The 16,810-nt window shown below is 39.4% G+C and overlaps 1 protein-coding gene across 1 annotated transcript; it reads right to left on the bottom strand.

The window, feature by feature from the left end:
- Positions 1–3,730: 3,730 nt before the first annotated feature.
- Positions 3,731–15,973, bottom strand: LOC113129776 (CD109 antigen-like). Its single transcript, XM_026305885.1, has 32 exons — positions 15,894–15,973; positions 15,633–15,784; positions 15,514–15,542; positions 15,192–15,425; positions 14,958–15,080; positions 14,811–14,850; positions 14,221–14,302; positions 14,036–14,129; positions 13,829–13,949; positions 13,618–13,727; positions 13,335–13,526; positions 12,936–13,040; positions 12,741–12,803; positions 12,207–12,377; positions 11,949–12,101; positions 11,212–11,281; positions 10,952–11,030; positions 10,739–10,856; positions 10,228–10,341; positions 9,771–9,989; positions 9,441–9,582; positions 7,958–8,134; positions 7,720–7,801; positions 7,201–7,432; positions 6,855–7,026; positions 6,456–6,646; positions 6,063–6,218; positions 5,853–5,918; positions 5,101–5,234; positions 4,777–4,933; positions 4,153–4,255; positions 3,731–3,918 (listed from the first exon to the last, which is right to left on the bottom strand). Exons 1-32 carry the CDS (start codon positions 15,971–15,973, stop codon positions 3,731–3,733), a joined length of 4,149 nt encoding a protein of 1,382 aa, XP_026161670.1.
- Positions 15,974–16,810: the final 837 nt, after the last annotated feature.

The raw sequence follows: 16,810 nt of genomic DNA, 5'->3' as shown, positions 1-16,810 counted from the left end.
GCTGGTCTCCAGCAAACCTGCTAGTGCATCTTACACTGAATAATTGTTGTTACAAAATGTAAAGTATACATATCCACTTTTTATGCATACCCTGTATATATATATATATATATATATATATATATATATGTGTGTGTGTGTACTGTCATTACTATCACTGTCATACTGTTATTGTGCCATTGTCACTACTGAACATTCAGATCAGTGAGTACTGCACTTAAACATACAACTTTTTCATCTGATTTTTCCTTTTTGAAGTGTATTTAATAAAATGTATTTAATAAAAGAAATCTTTCTCTGGGTTGTGCAATGCATCTTTTGTCTATGAAGATTAATCGGCAAAACCTGCTGTCATTATGATTTGCTTATTTGAAGCAAACACACACTCCATCTTGCCTTCCATCACAGTGAGTCCAACAACAACATTACATGTTTCTCTAATAGCTCCCATCAGGAGATGAAGCTCATAAATAATGATCTCCTTCAATTTGTTTACCCCATCTAACATCTCCTTGGTGACAGGCTTGTTGCCATCATTATTGCTCAGCCACATTGATGGGAATGAATATTAATAAATGTCATCAGACTGAGTGGGCCTGATTTATGAGTTTAGACTTCAGAGTTGTTCTCGGTATGATATGACCCAACCACAGGATCCATAAACGTAGAGAAATACAGAAGAACCATTTTTGCAGAAGCTTCACTTTGGGAGAAATTCATTTTTTTTTTTTTATCACTGGTTTCTAAACTAGAAGACAAAGCAGTCAAAACCAGATGCTCAGTAAAACCATAAATCTCCTTCTTTCTCTCCCATACACCTTTTTCTTTTGTCTCATCTGATCCGCTTTAAACTTTCACTGCACTTAACTTAAGCTCAGGTCAACATCTTTTGTCAGGTCATAGGACGTTAGACAGTGTCAGCCCTCGAGCATAGTAAATGCATGACATCATGATCAGTGCAAACTCTTGATTGATTGTCTGTTTTTGTAGCCTGACCCACAAGGCCCTGTTTAGTAGGGGTCATTTGTCATGACCTTCGTGTGTGTGGTTTTATCCTACATGAATACATCTTCAGTGAAACCACAGTTAGACACACACAAAAAGACAAAAGAATAAATATGACAGCACATGAGATAAAATGGACTATTTTTAAAAAATAGGGCAGCATGGTGGCTGAGTGGTTAGCACTGTTGCCTCACAGCAAGAAGGTCGTGGGTTCGCATCCCGGCCTTTCTGTGTGGAGTGTGCATGTTCTCCCTGTGCTTGTGTGGGTTTTCTCCATGTACTCCGGTTTCCTCCCACAGTCCTGTGACTCTAAAAATTGCCCGTGTGTGAGGTTGTCTGTCTTTGTGTGTCTCTATGTGGCCCTGTGATGGACTGGTGACCTGTCCAGGGTGTACCCCTGCCTTCCACCCGAGAGAGAGCTGGGATAGGCTCCAGCAGATCCCTGTGACCTTGGCTTTCAGGAAAAAGCGGGTATAGAAGATGGATGGATTCCTTGGATCACACAAAGTAACCTTCTGTAACTAAGCTAAAGGGCTCTGATGTGAGCAGTATTATTCATCCCTTCATCACATCCTCTGGAAAAGATAAGCACTCTCTGTTCATCAGTGATAGCAAAGTTGCACTTTAATCAAAAACATGTTGAGACCACGAGCCAGAAGAATTTCTTGTCTGTGATATGACCAGTTTGTATGAGCTTTAGAGCTCACCTAGACTTTAAAACCATCACTATTTTGATACCAAGCCTGCCATCTAGTGTTTGTGAATTTGGTATTGCAGTATTTCTCTTTCTGGGAGACGAAGTAATAGAGAATGAAAAGAACAATGAAGATAGAAAAGCATATTTTTTATGGGAACTGTACTGTATTAAAGTGGTAGGGGGGCAACAGTGGGAGTGCAATAACCAAACTACAGTATGTCTTATCCATAATGCTCTTTGTCTTTAAAGTCTTAGTGTGATCTACTGGTTTGCAGTAACAGCAGCATGCTTTTATTAAAAATGTGCTATATCAACAACATGTATATGACGTCTAAAAGGGACACTAAGCATAAACGTATGTTCACATATGGTCAAAATTTAGGAAACCCCAACATATTTTCTGTAATATGACTGTATCTACTAGTGGTGGACATACTAAAGGTCTTGGCTGTAATTCTCCATCTTTTTCATGGAAGTGTACTGCTGTAAATCAACTTTATTGACGGATTCACTTCACTGTAAAGTGGGAGATAAGGCAATTAAAGTAGGGAACAAGGCAATTTAGGGAAATCTTCTCACAAGTTGGAACCATTTATAACATTTTACTGAAGCCAAAAGTTAAAGGTCTAGATATGTATAAAAGTCCCTGGAGTCTGTATTTGGTGTCTGTGACATTTTAACTTTGTTCCATGTCTGTTTTTGCTTATGAACAAAAAAGTTTTATTGCTCCAGGAGGGAAACTGTTTTGCCCAATGAGCCTTAGAGATACATCTAACGCATAAAAGGCCATTAAATCGCTGAAGATTCAAGATACTTCTTCTTAAAAAGGAATAACAGTAGAGTGTGGCTTCCCTTCAAAGAGGTCAAAGGTCAGGTTCAACTACAGAACAAACCACCCACCGCTGGTAGATTCACTGACTTAGACATTTCAACAGGACAGATTAGAGTGTACATCTTAAACTTCCTTTGACTTTGGCATATTCATTAAGAAAGCCACTAATACTGTCTCACTAACATGCTTTATTTACAGTAATGCTCACAGGAGAAACCACTAAAAACCAGCACAAAATTTATTAGTGTTGTAATATAACAATATTGCTGTTGCCTTCAAAGTAAAACTGTCACTGCCACTGTGAGATTACTGAGTAGTAGAACGGCAAAAAGGAAATCACGTTGATGTGAAAGTGCTGTGAAATGTTTGTGTTGAACAAAATTAAATAGCTCATGGACTGAGCACAGTAGGCTGAACTCTTAGAAATAACATTCATATTTCATGACACATCAGCGATGTCAAACTTGATTACTCTCTGGTGATGACTTACATGTGTGTGTTCGCTCTGCATGCCTCCATAGGTCAGGCTGCATTCCTCTGGCTCATGGCAGAGGCATGAGCTATGTTTTACCTCACGCTGTATGATCCATTTTCTTTCTGGGTGCCACATTTGCACCTTATTGTGTGATTCACTCAAGCAGGAGTGTTTTATACCAGTTAAACCAGTAACAACATATGAAACACAGTTCAGTTGTTTGCTGGAAAGTACAGCAGAGCTAGGATAAATCTCATTTTAGTCGTTATATGGCTTCCAGCAGTTTAACATGCCTGCACTTTGAGCCAAAATGGCGACAACAGGACTCGCGTGGAACGAAACAAATTCTTTTCATTTGCAGCGCTGCCAACAAAACATTAGTTCTTTATTCAACATTTTATTCCAGTCAAAACATGAAATCAGATGGAGAATGGAAAGGTTTCATAAACTAAGAGACATACATTTGTTTTCTATTCCAGTGAGCCAAAAATATGTAGAGTACATAGATCAAATATAACAGAAACAGTAGGTTTCCAAGATTTTTGATTCATTCCTGTTCAAAATCAATTTAAATCCAAACACATGATAAACAATAAAGGCACTGGTGCACAAGGTAAAACTGCATCCAGTGCATATCACTGTGTGTACATACTAGAACTATGTCAATGGGTGTGCATTCATTACTTTTAATTAGAATTTAGATTTTTAAATTCCAATCTAATTAGACGACAATAAAAAATGCAGTGACTCCAAGAAATAGGAAAATGAAGCTGTAGGTGGTGGTGCTAACTGAGTGAGATGCTATGATGCTGATTCCTGCGCGGCAGAGATCACAGCTTGCACCACAGAAGAAGCAGGAGTCCATGTTGTGCAGAACATCTGAATTGTATGTCTTTGTTGCTCTCCTCGCTGTGAGACACACAAAGTAATGCAATGATTTAAAGCTCTTTGGTATGTCAGGCCCTGTACTGTTGTACTGCATGTTTTTGTCATAGTGCACCACTTCAAAGAAGATATTATCAGCAACATTGCACTGTATCAGTTTTAAATTTGTGGTAATAAGAGCTGTTTATCTGTTTAGATACACATGCACATACTGTGAATGTGCAGCCACATTAAAAAATTGTTTCAAAGTGTACTCACTTGGTTCATAGTAGTCGTAAACCTCCACCATAGCATCCTGTACGCAGGCCACTTTGTAATGTCTGATGACTGGAAGTTTGATGCAAACCTCTGACTTGGTAAGCTGTAAACACCATATAAAGTGAATCATAATAAATAATTTACATTAGACTTTTTTAATAATCATGTTTACCCTCAGCATCTGGTTGATGTGACCATGTGGCCTATGATAACCTCTTTACAGAAACAGATAAACATTATGTTTGTCAGCTAGACTGACTAATATCACAAAATTCATTTTTACAAGAACAGTGTGATTCTTTGCAGGGCCTCGTGGTAGCTACTGCTGCGGACACTGGTTATGTTGTCAGTATGTTTTTCTGGGAATGTGGGTGTTTAAACAAACTGAAGAATTTGTATTATGAAATTTCACACAAATTCCACATGGGTTTCGATGGCCGATTGTTTGGCTCCACTGCTAACTCTCTTCATGCAATAAATAAATAACACTATAAACTAGAATTTTAATCTTGGAAATGTATTAAATGCTTTTAAAAAATATTATTTTAATCATCATATTGGGAAGTGAAATTTATGGAAAACAATATAAACTACTATCTATCCAGGAAATGATGAAACACTCACTGAATCCAGGTACAGGATGACTTTCTCAGGCAGTATCTCCACCTTCCTAATAAGATCAGTTGTGGCAGCTGCTTCAGGAGAGAGACTGAAACCACTGAGCATGCCCACATCCACTATGGCCATTCCTGTACGAGGTATCATCTGACTGTCCTTTAATCTAGAAAGGACAAAAGTAAGAGGTCATAGGAATTCAGGGCCCTGGTGTTATAATATTTCAGATGCACGATAATGAAACATACAGTCCAGCATCATACATATAAATATATATTAAAATATATGTTAATGAGTGTAATTCATGTGACATATCTGTGTTGTAGTTCTTACCTCGTGCATATAGACAGCAGCATGTGATTGCTGTCCCTCTCAACAGTGGCATCAACACCCAATGAAAAAGCCTCCTGGTCTGGGGTGTGGGATTGTGAGAACGCTGCGTTCCCCAGGTTGTAAAAGATATTCATCTGAGTGGATCCATGTTTAAGAAGAAAAATGTTCTAGCTTTAGAGACTCAATTTAATAGTTAAGAGCAGAAGCCTACAATTTACTACACTGCTTCATACCACAACAAATATTGTATTTCATTAAGCAAATATTTCAAAAAGTCCGACTCGCTGTATTTGTTTGTCTCTCCTTAGTGTTGTAGCGTTATGGTTGGAGTCAGGATGTACATGAAATGTACATGTGGAGAGGAGATATGGAACAAAAGACAGCAGGTTGTAATACTCAACACAGTGAAAAGATTAACCTTTCACCAACATCCTCCTGTGAGTGATAATATCTGGACACACTAAAAACAAGTGTATGTGTTCCAGATGTTAACTGCACAGTCTGTTATCATGCTACATTTACATTGAGCTCTTTTGGTTTAGCATTTACAATGCAGTGCATTATGCTTCGTAAAACTATCGTGCACAGCTGCTGCAATCAATTTATTCTGGTCATGCTCTGGTGGGTCAATTATACTTTATGTTGGTGGTATGGAAACATTCCTGCGTGCTCAGGGGCGGTTTGGAGTCGTGGGGCCTAAATATGGCAAAACAAAAAAGAGCAGAGACAACAATAATATTTTTATACTGTACCTGAAATATGGCGAATCCTCTTCCTTGCATGTGTATATTCAGGTCCAGACCTTTGTCAACATCAATCTTGAAAACATAAAGTATCCGCAGGAAATTGAAGAAACTCCAGGCTGATATTGACACAGTAAATACTAGATCATATAAAATCTAAGAAATATTACATGATGACATGCGTTGTGTGTGCCAAGGGATTCCCGACAGATTTATTACCTCTTGGCTCCGATGCATTCGATAGGTGTTGGAGTCGATGCTAAACAGAGACACAAACGAAGATGCGGGGGCAGATATGTTAACCCTGAGGTCAATGGCGTTGGCACCACTGAAGGCAGAGTAGTAAGCCAAGGCCTGGAGGGCGACCACTGTGTCCTGAAGAAAAGAGAGGGGAAAAGATAAAAACAGCTCTACTTGAATTACTGTACTGTGAAAAAGTAAATTCATCTAAATAATGTATTTTGGTGCAATACAGTAAATGGCCTGTTTAATTATAGTTATGTCTAATTTACACATACATTTATACTTTTCTTTGGACTGATCCAACAAGCTGTTACTACATTTCATTCAAGCATCAGCTATTCATGTAAGGGAATAAAGCCTTAGCCCTACCTGTGTCGTGCCGTAGCCTCCTAGATAATTTCTCTGCTTGCTCAACCACTTGAAGAGCGTAATCCCCTCAACAAAGCTGCCATATCTGAAGAGAGTCAGCAGCACATAAGAGGCCACCTCGATCTGTGCCGAGCGCAGGGGCCCGTCAGGTGAATCCAGGTCTGCAGTGGATCGCCACACCATAACTCCGTCTTTGGAATGAAATGACAGACTATGTTTGAGCATGTTTTAAATCAAGTTTAATTTAAGTATATCCACATAGAGTAGTCCTCCCTTTATATTTATCATCCTGCACAGTTCTATTAAAGTAGCTACCTACAGGTTGCAGGTGACGATGCAGCTACTTGTTGAAAGAAATCATCAATACTGAGGGATTATAATAGACCTTCACTGAATTACCTCTGTAGTCAGCTCTCCTGTTGAGCTCAGCCAGGGCAATGGCAGCCACAGGACTGTTGGCCAGAGTTAAAGCATAAGTCACCAGAGACAGGGTGTAGTTACTGACCACCCCAATGAACACCTTTTTCTCCAAGTAATTCTGGGCCAGGGACACATTCCCTGTGTACACTTCCTTCACACAGAGAAAACAGACAACAGATCATTGCTAGACCCAACACTAACATCCTATCCTAATGTACAGACACCTCATTCTCAACTTTCTGTTGATGTAACAACAAAATGATTTTTAGGTAATTATCCTATATTTTACCTGCTCTACTGACATACACACATTCCCTTAACCTACCAGATAGCTCTCGTCTTCCAGCAGTGCAATCAGTACATAGGCAGTAAGTGCTACCGGACCTTTATCCAGTCCTCCCTGCATCTCCGTGTGGATCAACCTGCCCACCTCGGTGAACTCTCCCTGAGGCCCCTGATGTTTCAAGAGCCATGTCATGGCCCTGGTCAGGACACTTTGGTCTATCTGCATGTGGGGCTGAGCCTGGAGGAAGCACCGCAGCACAAAGGCTGTCAGCCTGGGACCACAGACAGAGGAGAAGGAGGATCTGAGTAAGATAAAATAGCTTTCTATAGATTTAATGTATGTCAATACAACACAAGTTGCCAAAAAGACACTTTTCATTTCAATATGAGAATGATATAAAACGTTTTGCAATCAAACTTGTTTTAAGATAAACACTGACTATTTAAAGAAAATTCAAAGACAAGTGAGCACTGCATTAGAAATATTAAATGATTTCACCTCGACATGCAGGATCAGTCACCTGACTATTTTCCCTGTACCGTTACACTAGTGACCTACCATGTACTCCCAGACGTGTCACTGTCTCCAAAAGCACTAAAGGAACCATCGTCTCTCTGGTAGGACAGCTGTCTCTGATAACCTTACAGCAGATAATATTACATGTTGATATAACATAAAGGCCCAAATATTCCTAGCTTTAATAAAAAATAAGATTTGAAGCAATTTCACCTATAATTTATATACGGTAACTATACAGTAACATTTATTATAAGTGACACCACTAAGGTGTGCTTACCCTCCATCATAGAGGCCAGAGCCCTGCTCCTGATCTCTTTACTGTCCAGGGTTGACTTTTCCAGGTACTGGAGAACATAAACACTGGGAGCAAAGTGGATCATATTCTGCTCCCCACAGCCAAGAGGAACTTGAACCAGAGAATCCAAGTTTCCGATGGACAACGCCAGAATATCACCTGAGTAAAGTAATACGGGGGAGAAGAGGATTTAACATGTTAACTTTTACATTTCATACAAAACAAAACCTAAAGGAGATTATCTGTGCTTCAGACCTGATAATGTCTGTTTTGAATCCTTACACACAATCTTTGAGCCGTGTTGTCTATGTGGGAACTGGCATAATGTAAATATATAAGTGAACAAAAGAAGCAAAACTGACAGTTGAGGAAGAACTGCTGTATGATACATACCTCACCATCACTTCAGGCATTTTGTGGACAAGCTCTTCTAATACTGGTGCTCTATTTTTCTCTTTTCATTACTGTTAAATTACTTATAAATATCTGTAAATAACCTGAAATGTGTTCTGATATTTATAAGTGTCAGTTTTATTAAAAAAAATGAATGTTTTCAGGAAATCCCTTAAATCCATACTTCACTATAGCAGTCACCATGTGGAAACTATTGGCCTTGATGTAAATGATAAATAAATCGTTATACACATTCCTATATGCATCATTTGTGTGTCCATATATTGACTTTTGGATTTGTAATTTCTAATTGCACATTTGGTTTGTAATTGTGTATATTTGGACACTTTACATGATATCTTAGTTTCACATAATTATTTTGGTAACAAATCTGTGTGGGAAGTTTGGATATATGTTTGTGAGATGGAGTATCTGTATTTCTTTACTGTTATTTTTAACCTGTTTCCCAGTTGAAACACCACAGCCCTGTTGGCTGTGGATAACATTTTAGGATGTTTCATTGGATTTTAGGATATTTTGTAAAATTGTGACGAACATCCAGAACGGATCGAAATGCTGTCACTGAAAACATTTCTGGGGTTAGAGTGAGTGTAAAGGCGTTATGTTTCTGTATTGAACACTATGTAAATGAAAACCATACTTGAATACTGACTTGGAAAGTCCGAGCTGTGCTAAAGTACAAACCAAAACTACAACCTACACATTTTCTTTATGTTTAATAAAGACGACTATCACAAAAGCACAGAAACCACAAATTTGTCTGGGACCAAGGAAAATCCTTTTGCTTGGCTCTCTAGCATGACAAAAGCCAAACAGCCTGACAACTGCTCAGAATCTGCTCACCATAAACATTGCTGTTTTATGTCCATTGTTCCCATTTTCCAACATCCAGTACCCAATGTTTTTCAGGAATTGTCTGCTCATATACCCAAGCTCATCATCTAAGCTCAAGGGAAAATGTGAGCATAGGCCTGCTGTAACTAAGTAAACATAAACTGCACTCAGATGGAAATGCCAGTGGCACAGGAGAAAAGGAAAATGATAGACATACCAACCAGTGCCACATGGGCCCTCTTGCTGCCCGGTACCACATCTGCTGGAAAAGAGAAGGAGATGGATGTGGAATTATTGCGGTTCTCCGGTTCCAGCTCCAGAAACAGAGTCTCTGAGAAGATCTGTTCGACTCCTTCAGCCTTCGGCAACACAGACACATTCACTGTTATTATAGGATTGGCTGTTTGGACTGTAATTATTATTAGCATGTTGCATTTTAAACTGCATCATTATGTCTTAACACACTTAAATTGCAGAAAGAATCATTTTGAACATCACAGTTAAACCAAATTCATTGGTATCACCCCAAATTTCCATCACACCATACCTTCACCAGCACTCTCCAAAGCAGGCTGTCAGAGGCCCCTGCAGATATGGCATCCACTGATATTTCCATCTCGCCCAGAGTCACAGGCCTTATAGGGAACATGGCTGAAGCAGATGCATGACTCCCTATGTCAAGCTTGTGGGCATTAATCACTGATCCACCAGTTCTGTTTTCCAAAACAAACCTAAAGGCCTTGGTCTGTGTGAGCAGCACAATGACCTGTGGAGAGAAACATACTGTATGGGAACAAAACACAATCCTTTAAAAACAAAGAATGTAATACTTTGAATGACAGTGACTGATGCTTATTATTGAAAGACATTTTAAAGCACCCTTGAGGGATTTTCTTGGAATTGAACCTAAAAGTGCTGAAAAAAAAAAAAAACCTCTGTGACAAGTCAGATAGTTTTCCAATCCCAGTCTAACCAGAACACAGCACAAATGTAGTCCTTCATACCTCTGTGTCCTGGTCTAGATGGTTGATAACGTTCACGTCGAGCACAATCTCCTCTCCTCTGATTAGGTAAGGTGGGACATTCAGAGACAATGAGAAATCTTTGGACACAGTCAACTGTGAATTAAAAAAAAGAAATCAAAGCAATCTTGTCTTCCACTGGGTACCATTAGTTAGTGAGAGGATAGTGAGAGAAAATAAAAATAAATAAAACATACAGCAAGAAATCAACATTCAAATTACAAAATATCTACATTGGTTTTTATTAAATTTCATTAAGGGAATAAAGGCGTGAAGGCTTTAAGTACTTTTCCATTTACACTACAGGAACTGAGCAAACACACCTCAAGCTGTACAAAGGGGGGGAGATGAAAATTAAATGCAAAAATCAATTTCCTTGTCACACAACAAGCACAACATCCTCTCAGCCAATGGAAACAACTGCACTTCTGGGAAATACCTCAGTATCACTGGTATATGGCAGCACATAATGGACTGTGAAGTATTGTGTTACCTTTTGTGGCACAGGAGTGAAGCCCAAACCAACATTGTCTGACATTATAAATGCAACAGCTCTCAAAGAAGTAACACCATCCGGCACTGTTATCCTCCCACTTGTCCATGTTTGATTACTGATAGAAATGAAAAAAAATGCAGTGAACTAAATATTTGTTGTATGTAAACATTTGTTTTCATCTCTTAGCTCTAGGAGATTTGGAGAACTCACCTAACAGTAGGGTTTAACCATGCCAAGGATTCAGTGCCATCCATCCAGGTGCTCCAGTATTTCTCCATCTCTGGGAGCTCTGAAACCCCAAAATAAAAAAAAAAGGAAAGTCAAAGTCTGGGCTTTATTTATGCCTGAAGAATAAAAGGAATCCACTTACTGAAATTGTGGGGGGAATTGCAATTAGCTAAGTGACCACACGAGGGCCCCCCAAACATAAAATAAGACTGGATTAATGCTGCATTACTGTGTCATCATACCATCCTTAGGTCCATCAGGCTGCTTTTTCTTATACAGTCTGGCATTGGTCAAAATCCTAATATTACATTTCTGAGGTATGAAAGACACAAAAAAAAAAAGATAACAATGGTAAATATGTTATTGTAGCTGGAACAAATATAAACAGTCTAGTATTAAATAATGAAATATAGGTCTGGTCTTAGCAGGTTATGTAAGGTAAGAGTCTGTATAGATACCTGAGGAAGTCTTGGTGTTTTAAAATGATCTATTCTACCAATATATGGAGAAAGAGCTTTGGAGATGATGGGATAGTGTGTCCATCAGTGACCCTCAGGTCATGCACACAGCACATTAGAGCTATCAGCTTTAGAAACAGCAGATTCACTTCCTAACAAAGCAGACAGATCACTTACACCCAGAACAACCGGTTAGTGGTCACACACTGAATGGCCACACATCTAGTGTTAGTATCTAAAGGTGAAAACTGCGTTTAGGAAGATTGTCCATCAGATTAAAGTGGATGGGAGGGCTGGTGCTTTGTAATTAAACTGTGACTAAGGAGAAATGACAGGCAACTTTCTTTAGGAGGTTCAAAGAAGTTTAAAGTCTGAGCAGATTATATTTTGCTCTTTTGGCTGAGGATAAGGTTCCTCTCAGTGTAAGCTATATTCCAGAGAGGACAGGAAACCTAATGAGTGTTCTGAACAGCAAAGAGAGCTGTCCTTTAGGCGGTGGCAAATCAAACCGGTTGTCATACCTCTTCCACTTTTAAGTCCAGGACATCATCTGGACCCTCATCATATGCCCCCATTACCACAATTCCTATCTGGGAGTCGGGTTGAGGGCCAGTCACAGTGAGTGATACCTGCTCACCTGGTTGGGCCTTATCACTGCTCCAGTTTAGAGATACCTGAGAAAAGCAAATACATGAACAGTCACAGGCATATCAAGGAAAACAATGCGTCTGATTGAATAACATGACAGAAGATAATCAAAGAACAATATGTTAAAGTACATAGTTGTGTTGGTTGATGGTGATGTGTGCTGTGTCACTGGTAACCTCTCCGTCAGGAAGGACGGAGTAAACAGTGACACAGGCCTTGGGGGACCAGGATACCCTTGGAGTCAGAGAAAAAAAGGAGGAATTTTTTGTTCCAGCAGCCACCACTTGACCTCTAGAGCTCACCTGGAAGCACAACAGTAAAGAAGCATACTGATCATAAGCCTTCTCAAAAATATTTAAAAAGTAATCCATAATGTCCCACAACAATCGGTTCTAGCATAGTAATGTCTATTGTAAATAAATCCATTGTAAAACGCTTCTTTGCCAGAATGTTTATCATTTACGTGCCTTCTGGTCATAGAGAAACCATTTCTATTTTCAGGAAATATATATTTTAAATTAAAAATGTTAGACCACAAGTGAGAATGTTTTCTACTTATTAATGTGACTTGTATAATTTCTACAACCCTCTTTCTGGAAGATTCTGTCTTTGCAGAAATAAAAATGTCAGGTTACGTTATTCTCATAGCGTTTGTTGAAATATACCATAAAGTGAAGTGCAGCTGGTTGAAAGGTGCTCTCCACGTTGATTTGTAGTGGCAATCCAATCTGAAAATTCAAAGTATTATGTGAAATACTTATATGTACATAATGAACAAAAATAATTTATGCAAGGGACTGAATGCATACATGCTAATTTAGCACAAGGCTACAAAAATACTGTATATGTTAAAGGGTTACCTGTGCAGATAAGGTATCGTTAGGAGAGATCTGAATATAGGAGCCACTAGGAGATGAGTAGCTTTTGTAGACACTCAGAGTTTTCTCACTGGACTCGAATCTGGCCTGAATTTTTAATAAAAAGGGAACATGTCGGCTATAATAATCAGCTGAGCTCCACCACAGATGCCACTGATTTTAGTTTGGGCTTGGTGCTCATGTTTTTAACAGAAAGCCCTCACATGATCATATCTGTTTCAGAATCATTGGATGCTTGCTCAGACTTCTGGTTTCAGGTCCTGGGGTCAGGTCCTCTTACTGGTAAGCAAGTGTAATCTTATTTAACCGAAACTTCTCATCTTACTGTATATAAAATAAAACTGCTGAACATTGCTTTTCCTGGAGGACCAAAACACTCACTGAAATAAAAAGCATGTCTACTTGATCCCACAATTTGAACTTAACGTGGATGTTCCCGTCCTTGGGCACCGGAAGCGTCAGAGTTGTAGGTTCCCCGTTGATTGTGGATGTTGACTGAGTGACCTCAATTACAGCAGAGTGTGTTAGATCTTGTGAACTCAGAGGCTTCCTGTCATATCTGGAGATCCTGAGCTGTGGAATAGATGCATGAAGAGTAGTTAGCTCACAGTAATAACAAGCTAAAATAGCAGCAATGTAAGCACAGTGACAATAACTCACTTACTTTTGTATAGAATTGTAAAGACGGCCTCAGTGTTGGTGGAAAATCATGGAAAGTAAGCCGGAACATTTTCTGCATAAGCTGGACTTTTACTGTTTTGTTCACTTTAACTCCTTGGGTGACAAGAGAACAAAGGCCCATACCTTTTGTGGCTACAGAAGCAACTGAAACACATTTCACGCATTACTCATTACATTTTCAAAGAATATTTCACCTGTAGAGTTGTTGGTAACAGAGGCTGCAATGTATAAGCTTCTATTGCTGCCTATTCCTGATGAATTATACAGGGCTTGAAGTTGATCTTTGCTGAAGAAAAACTGTGTTGACCCGTAGATCTGAAAAGGTATGAAGATATATTGACTAACGCTGCCTAAACGCATTATTATTTCATAAAGGAACTAACAGGATGATAACACTTCACCTCTTTGTTTTGTGTTAGTGCAACTGGAGAGGCTGCAGCTGCCAGAGTGACTGAGACAGCTAATGTTCCCTGTACAGGCCGCCCGCTGGGGTAGCTATAGGAAACAAAATAATAAAAACACACACAAGGCATTCAGTGTAGTTGCTTATATGGAAATGTGATTTTATTGCGCTAATTGAACTCACAATGCTCTCACTGATCCTGAGAGGTGATCTCCAACTAAGACCTGTGATGGTGTCTTTACCAGCACTTCAAAAGGAGGACGCTCTGCAACAGGAGTCAAGTAAGATGCGTTTTTCGCTTTAAAGACCAGTCAGATGCACATACATACATACATACATTTTAATAAATAATTGATGCCAACATGAAGCAGAGTTAGATTAATAGAAAAAATATTTTTAGTTTAGCATTCGCTATTTTTGTTTTGACAGACTGTCTCTGTGCTGAGCTGCAGAGGAAAAATAACAACCTGAAGGCATCCGGAACTAAAAATGATTGTCAGAAGACTGAAGCCTCATTTTAACTTCAGATAAACTTTAGAATACACTTAGAGATAAAATGAGGGCTGTGGTTTCTCCTGTGGTTTCCACTGGAATTGCTTAGAAAGGGTTCTCCTCAGGGCCATCATGGACAGGTGGAATGACAACAACAACCAATAACCTTTTCATTTCAGATATGGCAGGTCTGTGTTGTTCTAAAGTAGGAAATGTGGAACTATCAGTTCAACTTCTAAATTTCCCAGAAAAATATGACAATAAACATATAGGTCTGTTACCATAAAGCTCCACAGTGAATGTTTTCTTATCAGTCATGGTCTGTAATAAAGAAAATATGAGTTAAAATAAACATGGACTATTTTAATATTTAATTCAAATAAAGACATAAAAAGGTAATTTAAAAAAAGAAAAAAAATCCAACCTACATTTACTGTTGTTGTAATGGCCCACACTCCAAGAGGGACTGACTGGGATAAATTAAATTCCTGCAACACAATCCCCAGATTCCCTGCGGACTCCCAACTGTTGACAATGTTCCCACTGGGATCCTGAGTGTGACAAAGTAATGTCATTTTCCCTCTGCCACACAATGCCTGACAAAAAAAAAATGTATTAAGCTCCAGCGGCTCTGTCATTTCACACAGAAAACAGAAACCTACCCACATGGAGATATCCACTCTGCCTTTGTATGGACTGCTGTCCAGCTGCAGAGACACAATTCTGAGTTTGACAGTATCGCCAGGTTGGTAGCGTGATCTGTCAGTTTGGATGAAGGTGGAGACGTTCTTGAGATTGAAGATGAGGTTGGTGGTGTTGGTGAAAATGAGCGCGTCATTCCTGTAGCCTCTCACCGTCAAGTTTAAAAGGGAATTCTGGGTTATCGAGCCAGGAATCTGGAGCGATTGAATATGCATGATTAGTATTATTCTGATGATTTTGTGAATGAAGAAAGAAAAAAAAAGGAATGGAAAACATACTCACAGGTGGGAGTGTGAGGACTCTGGTCAAACCTTAAAAAAACAAAATGAAGCTTTAGCCATCTCAAACATTAAAAAGCCACTGTGCAAATCAACCCTAGATCTGTGGAACTGCAGCATCACCTCCTTGGAAGCTCTCCGTTTGGGTTACTCTGGTGTCGCCATGTGCCAGTTCAGCCGTCACTTTGCTGGGGAAGTCAGAAAAGACGGTGACAGCCAGAGTAGTGGGTGTCCCAGCATGCAACACCTCTGGACCTGACATCAGAAACAATGTTCTAAGAGTATAAAGAGAAGAAGGGGTTTACTGACGAGTCAGTTGTACGATGAAAATCAACATATGAAATATGAATTCAATAATCGTGATTGCATCTACAACAAACTTACCCAGATGGCTCCTGTGTCAAACCAAACACAGGCAGAGACACAACTCCCAAACAGAGAACCAAGGTCCAGATCCCATGCATGCTTCAGTTCCCTGCTTCGTCACACATCTAACTTTTGGTTCAGATACAAAAACTGACAGCCACCACTTCCTCAAGCTCAACTGACCTGCACTACATGTTACAAAACTCCACCTCCTGCCCCCACACCAATATCCCCATTCCCACTGCTACACACACTAGCATGCATACACATATTATCACATATCAAACTCACTGCTTAACATCTTTGCCCAGGGGTATATGTCTATTCAGCGCCTGATAATTCCCAGTGCTATCCAAAGCGGAGAGAGACGCTCTGGTGTTAGTGTATCCATTGCATCATGAAATGTGATATGTGACACAAAACCACCTGGGAATTTAGTTCCTGGCATGAAAACAGAGGCTGCTAAAATTATTCTGTGCTGTTCTTGTACATAATTTACTTCCTTAGGAAAAAAAAAAAACATATCAAAGCAATGTAACTAAGCAGTAAGCAGGTTTGACATTTTAATTACCTTGTAACAACACAGGGTGACAGGTGAATAGAACAGTGACATGTTAATGAGGTTTGGTCTTGGGAGAAAATGGGGATCAGTCACAAAATGCATCCAAACACTCCCTATCTAAAAACACCTACTACCATCGCATCTACGTACAGGTTAGAGATGGTTTGCAGCAAAAATAGCAGCATGCAGTACAGCTGACATCACGAGGCCGTGTTTTATTTAAAGTAGCAATTAACAATTCCCACTGAAGAAACTGATGACACGGGTATTAAGAAAGTCTGTAATTACACTTCCTTTTCAGCAGGAGGCAGTAGAATCAAGACTAAGTCATCAGTTTAAAGCTGAGCTTCTTCCAACCCAAAGACAACCCTGA

The sequence above is a fragment of the Mastacembelus armatus genome, chromosome 22 (genome assembly GCF_900324485.2).
Source record: "Mastacembelus armatus chromosome 22, fMasArm1.2, whole genome shotgun sequence".
In the NCBI taxonomy this organism is placed as follows: domain Eukaryota; kingdom Metazoa; phylum Chordata; class Actinopteri; order Synbranchiformes; family Mastacembelidae; genus Mastacembelus; species Mastacembelus armatus.
Note: the sequence above shows the minus strand (reverse complement) of the source record. Positions and strands in the feature narration are given on the sequence as shown.

Bases quoted from the DNA above. Each gene is read 5' to 3' on its own strand.
- LOC113129776 (XM_026305885.1), bottom strand. From the start codon at position 15,973: ATGCATGGGATCTGGACCTTGGTTCTCTGTTTGGGAGTTGTGTCTCTG. The intron at 11,282-11,948 runs GTATGACAACCG...TTCATACCTCAG, and splicing joins TGGACTTAAAAGTGGAAGAG to AAATGTAATATTAGGATTTT. The intron at 9,990-10,227 runs GTATGAAGGACT...TTCTCTCCACAG, and splicing joins ATCTAGACCAGGACACAGAG to GTCATTGTGCTGCTCACACA.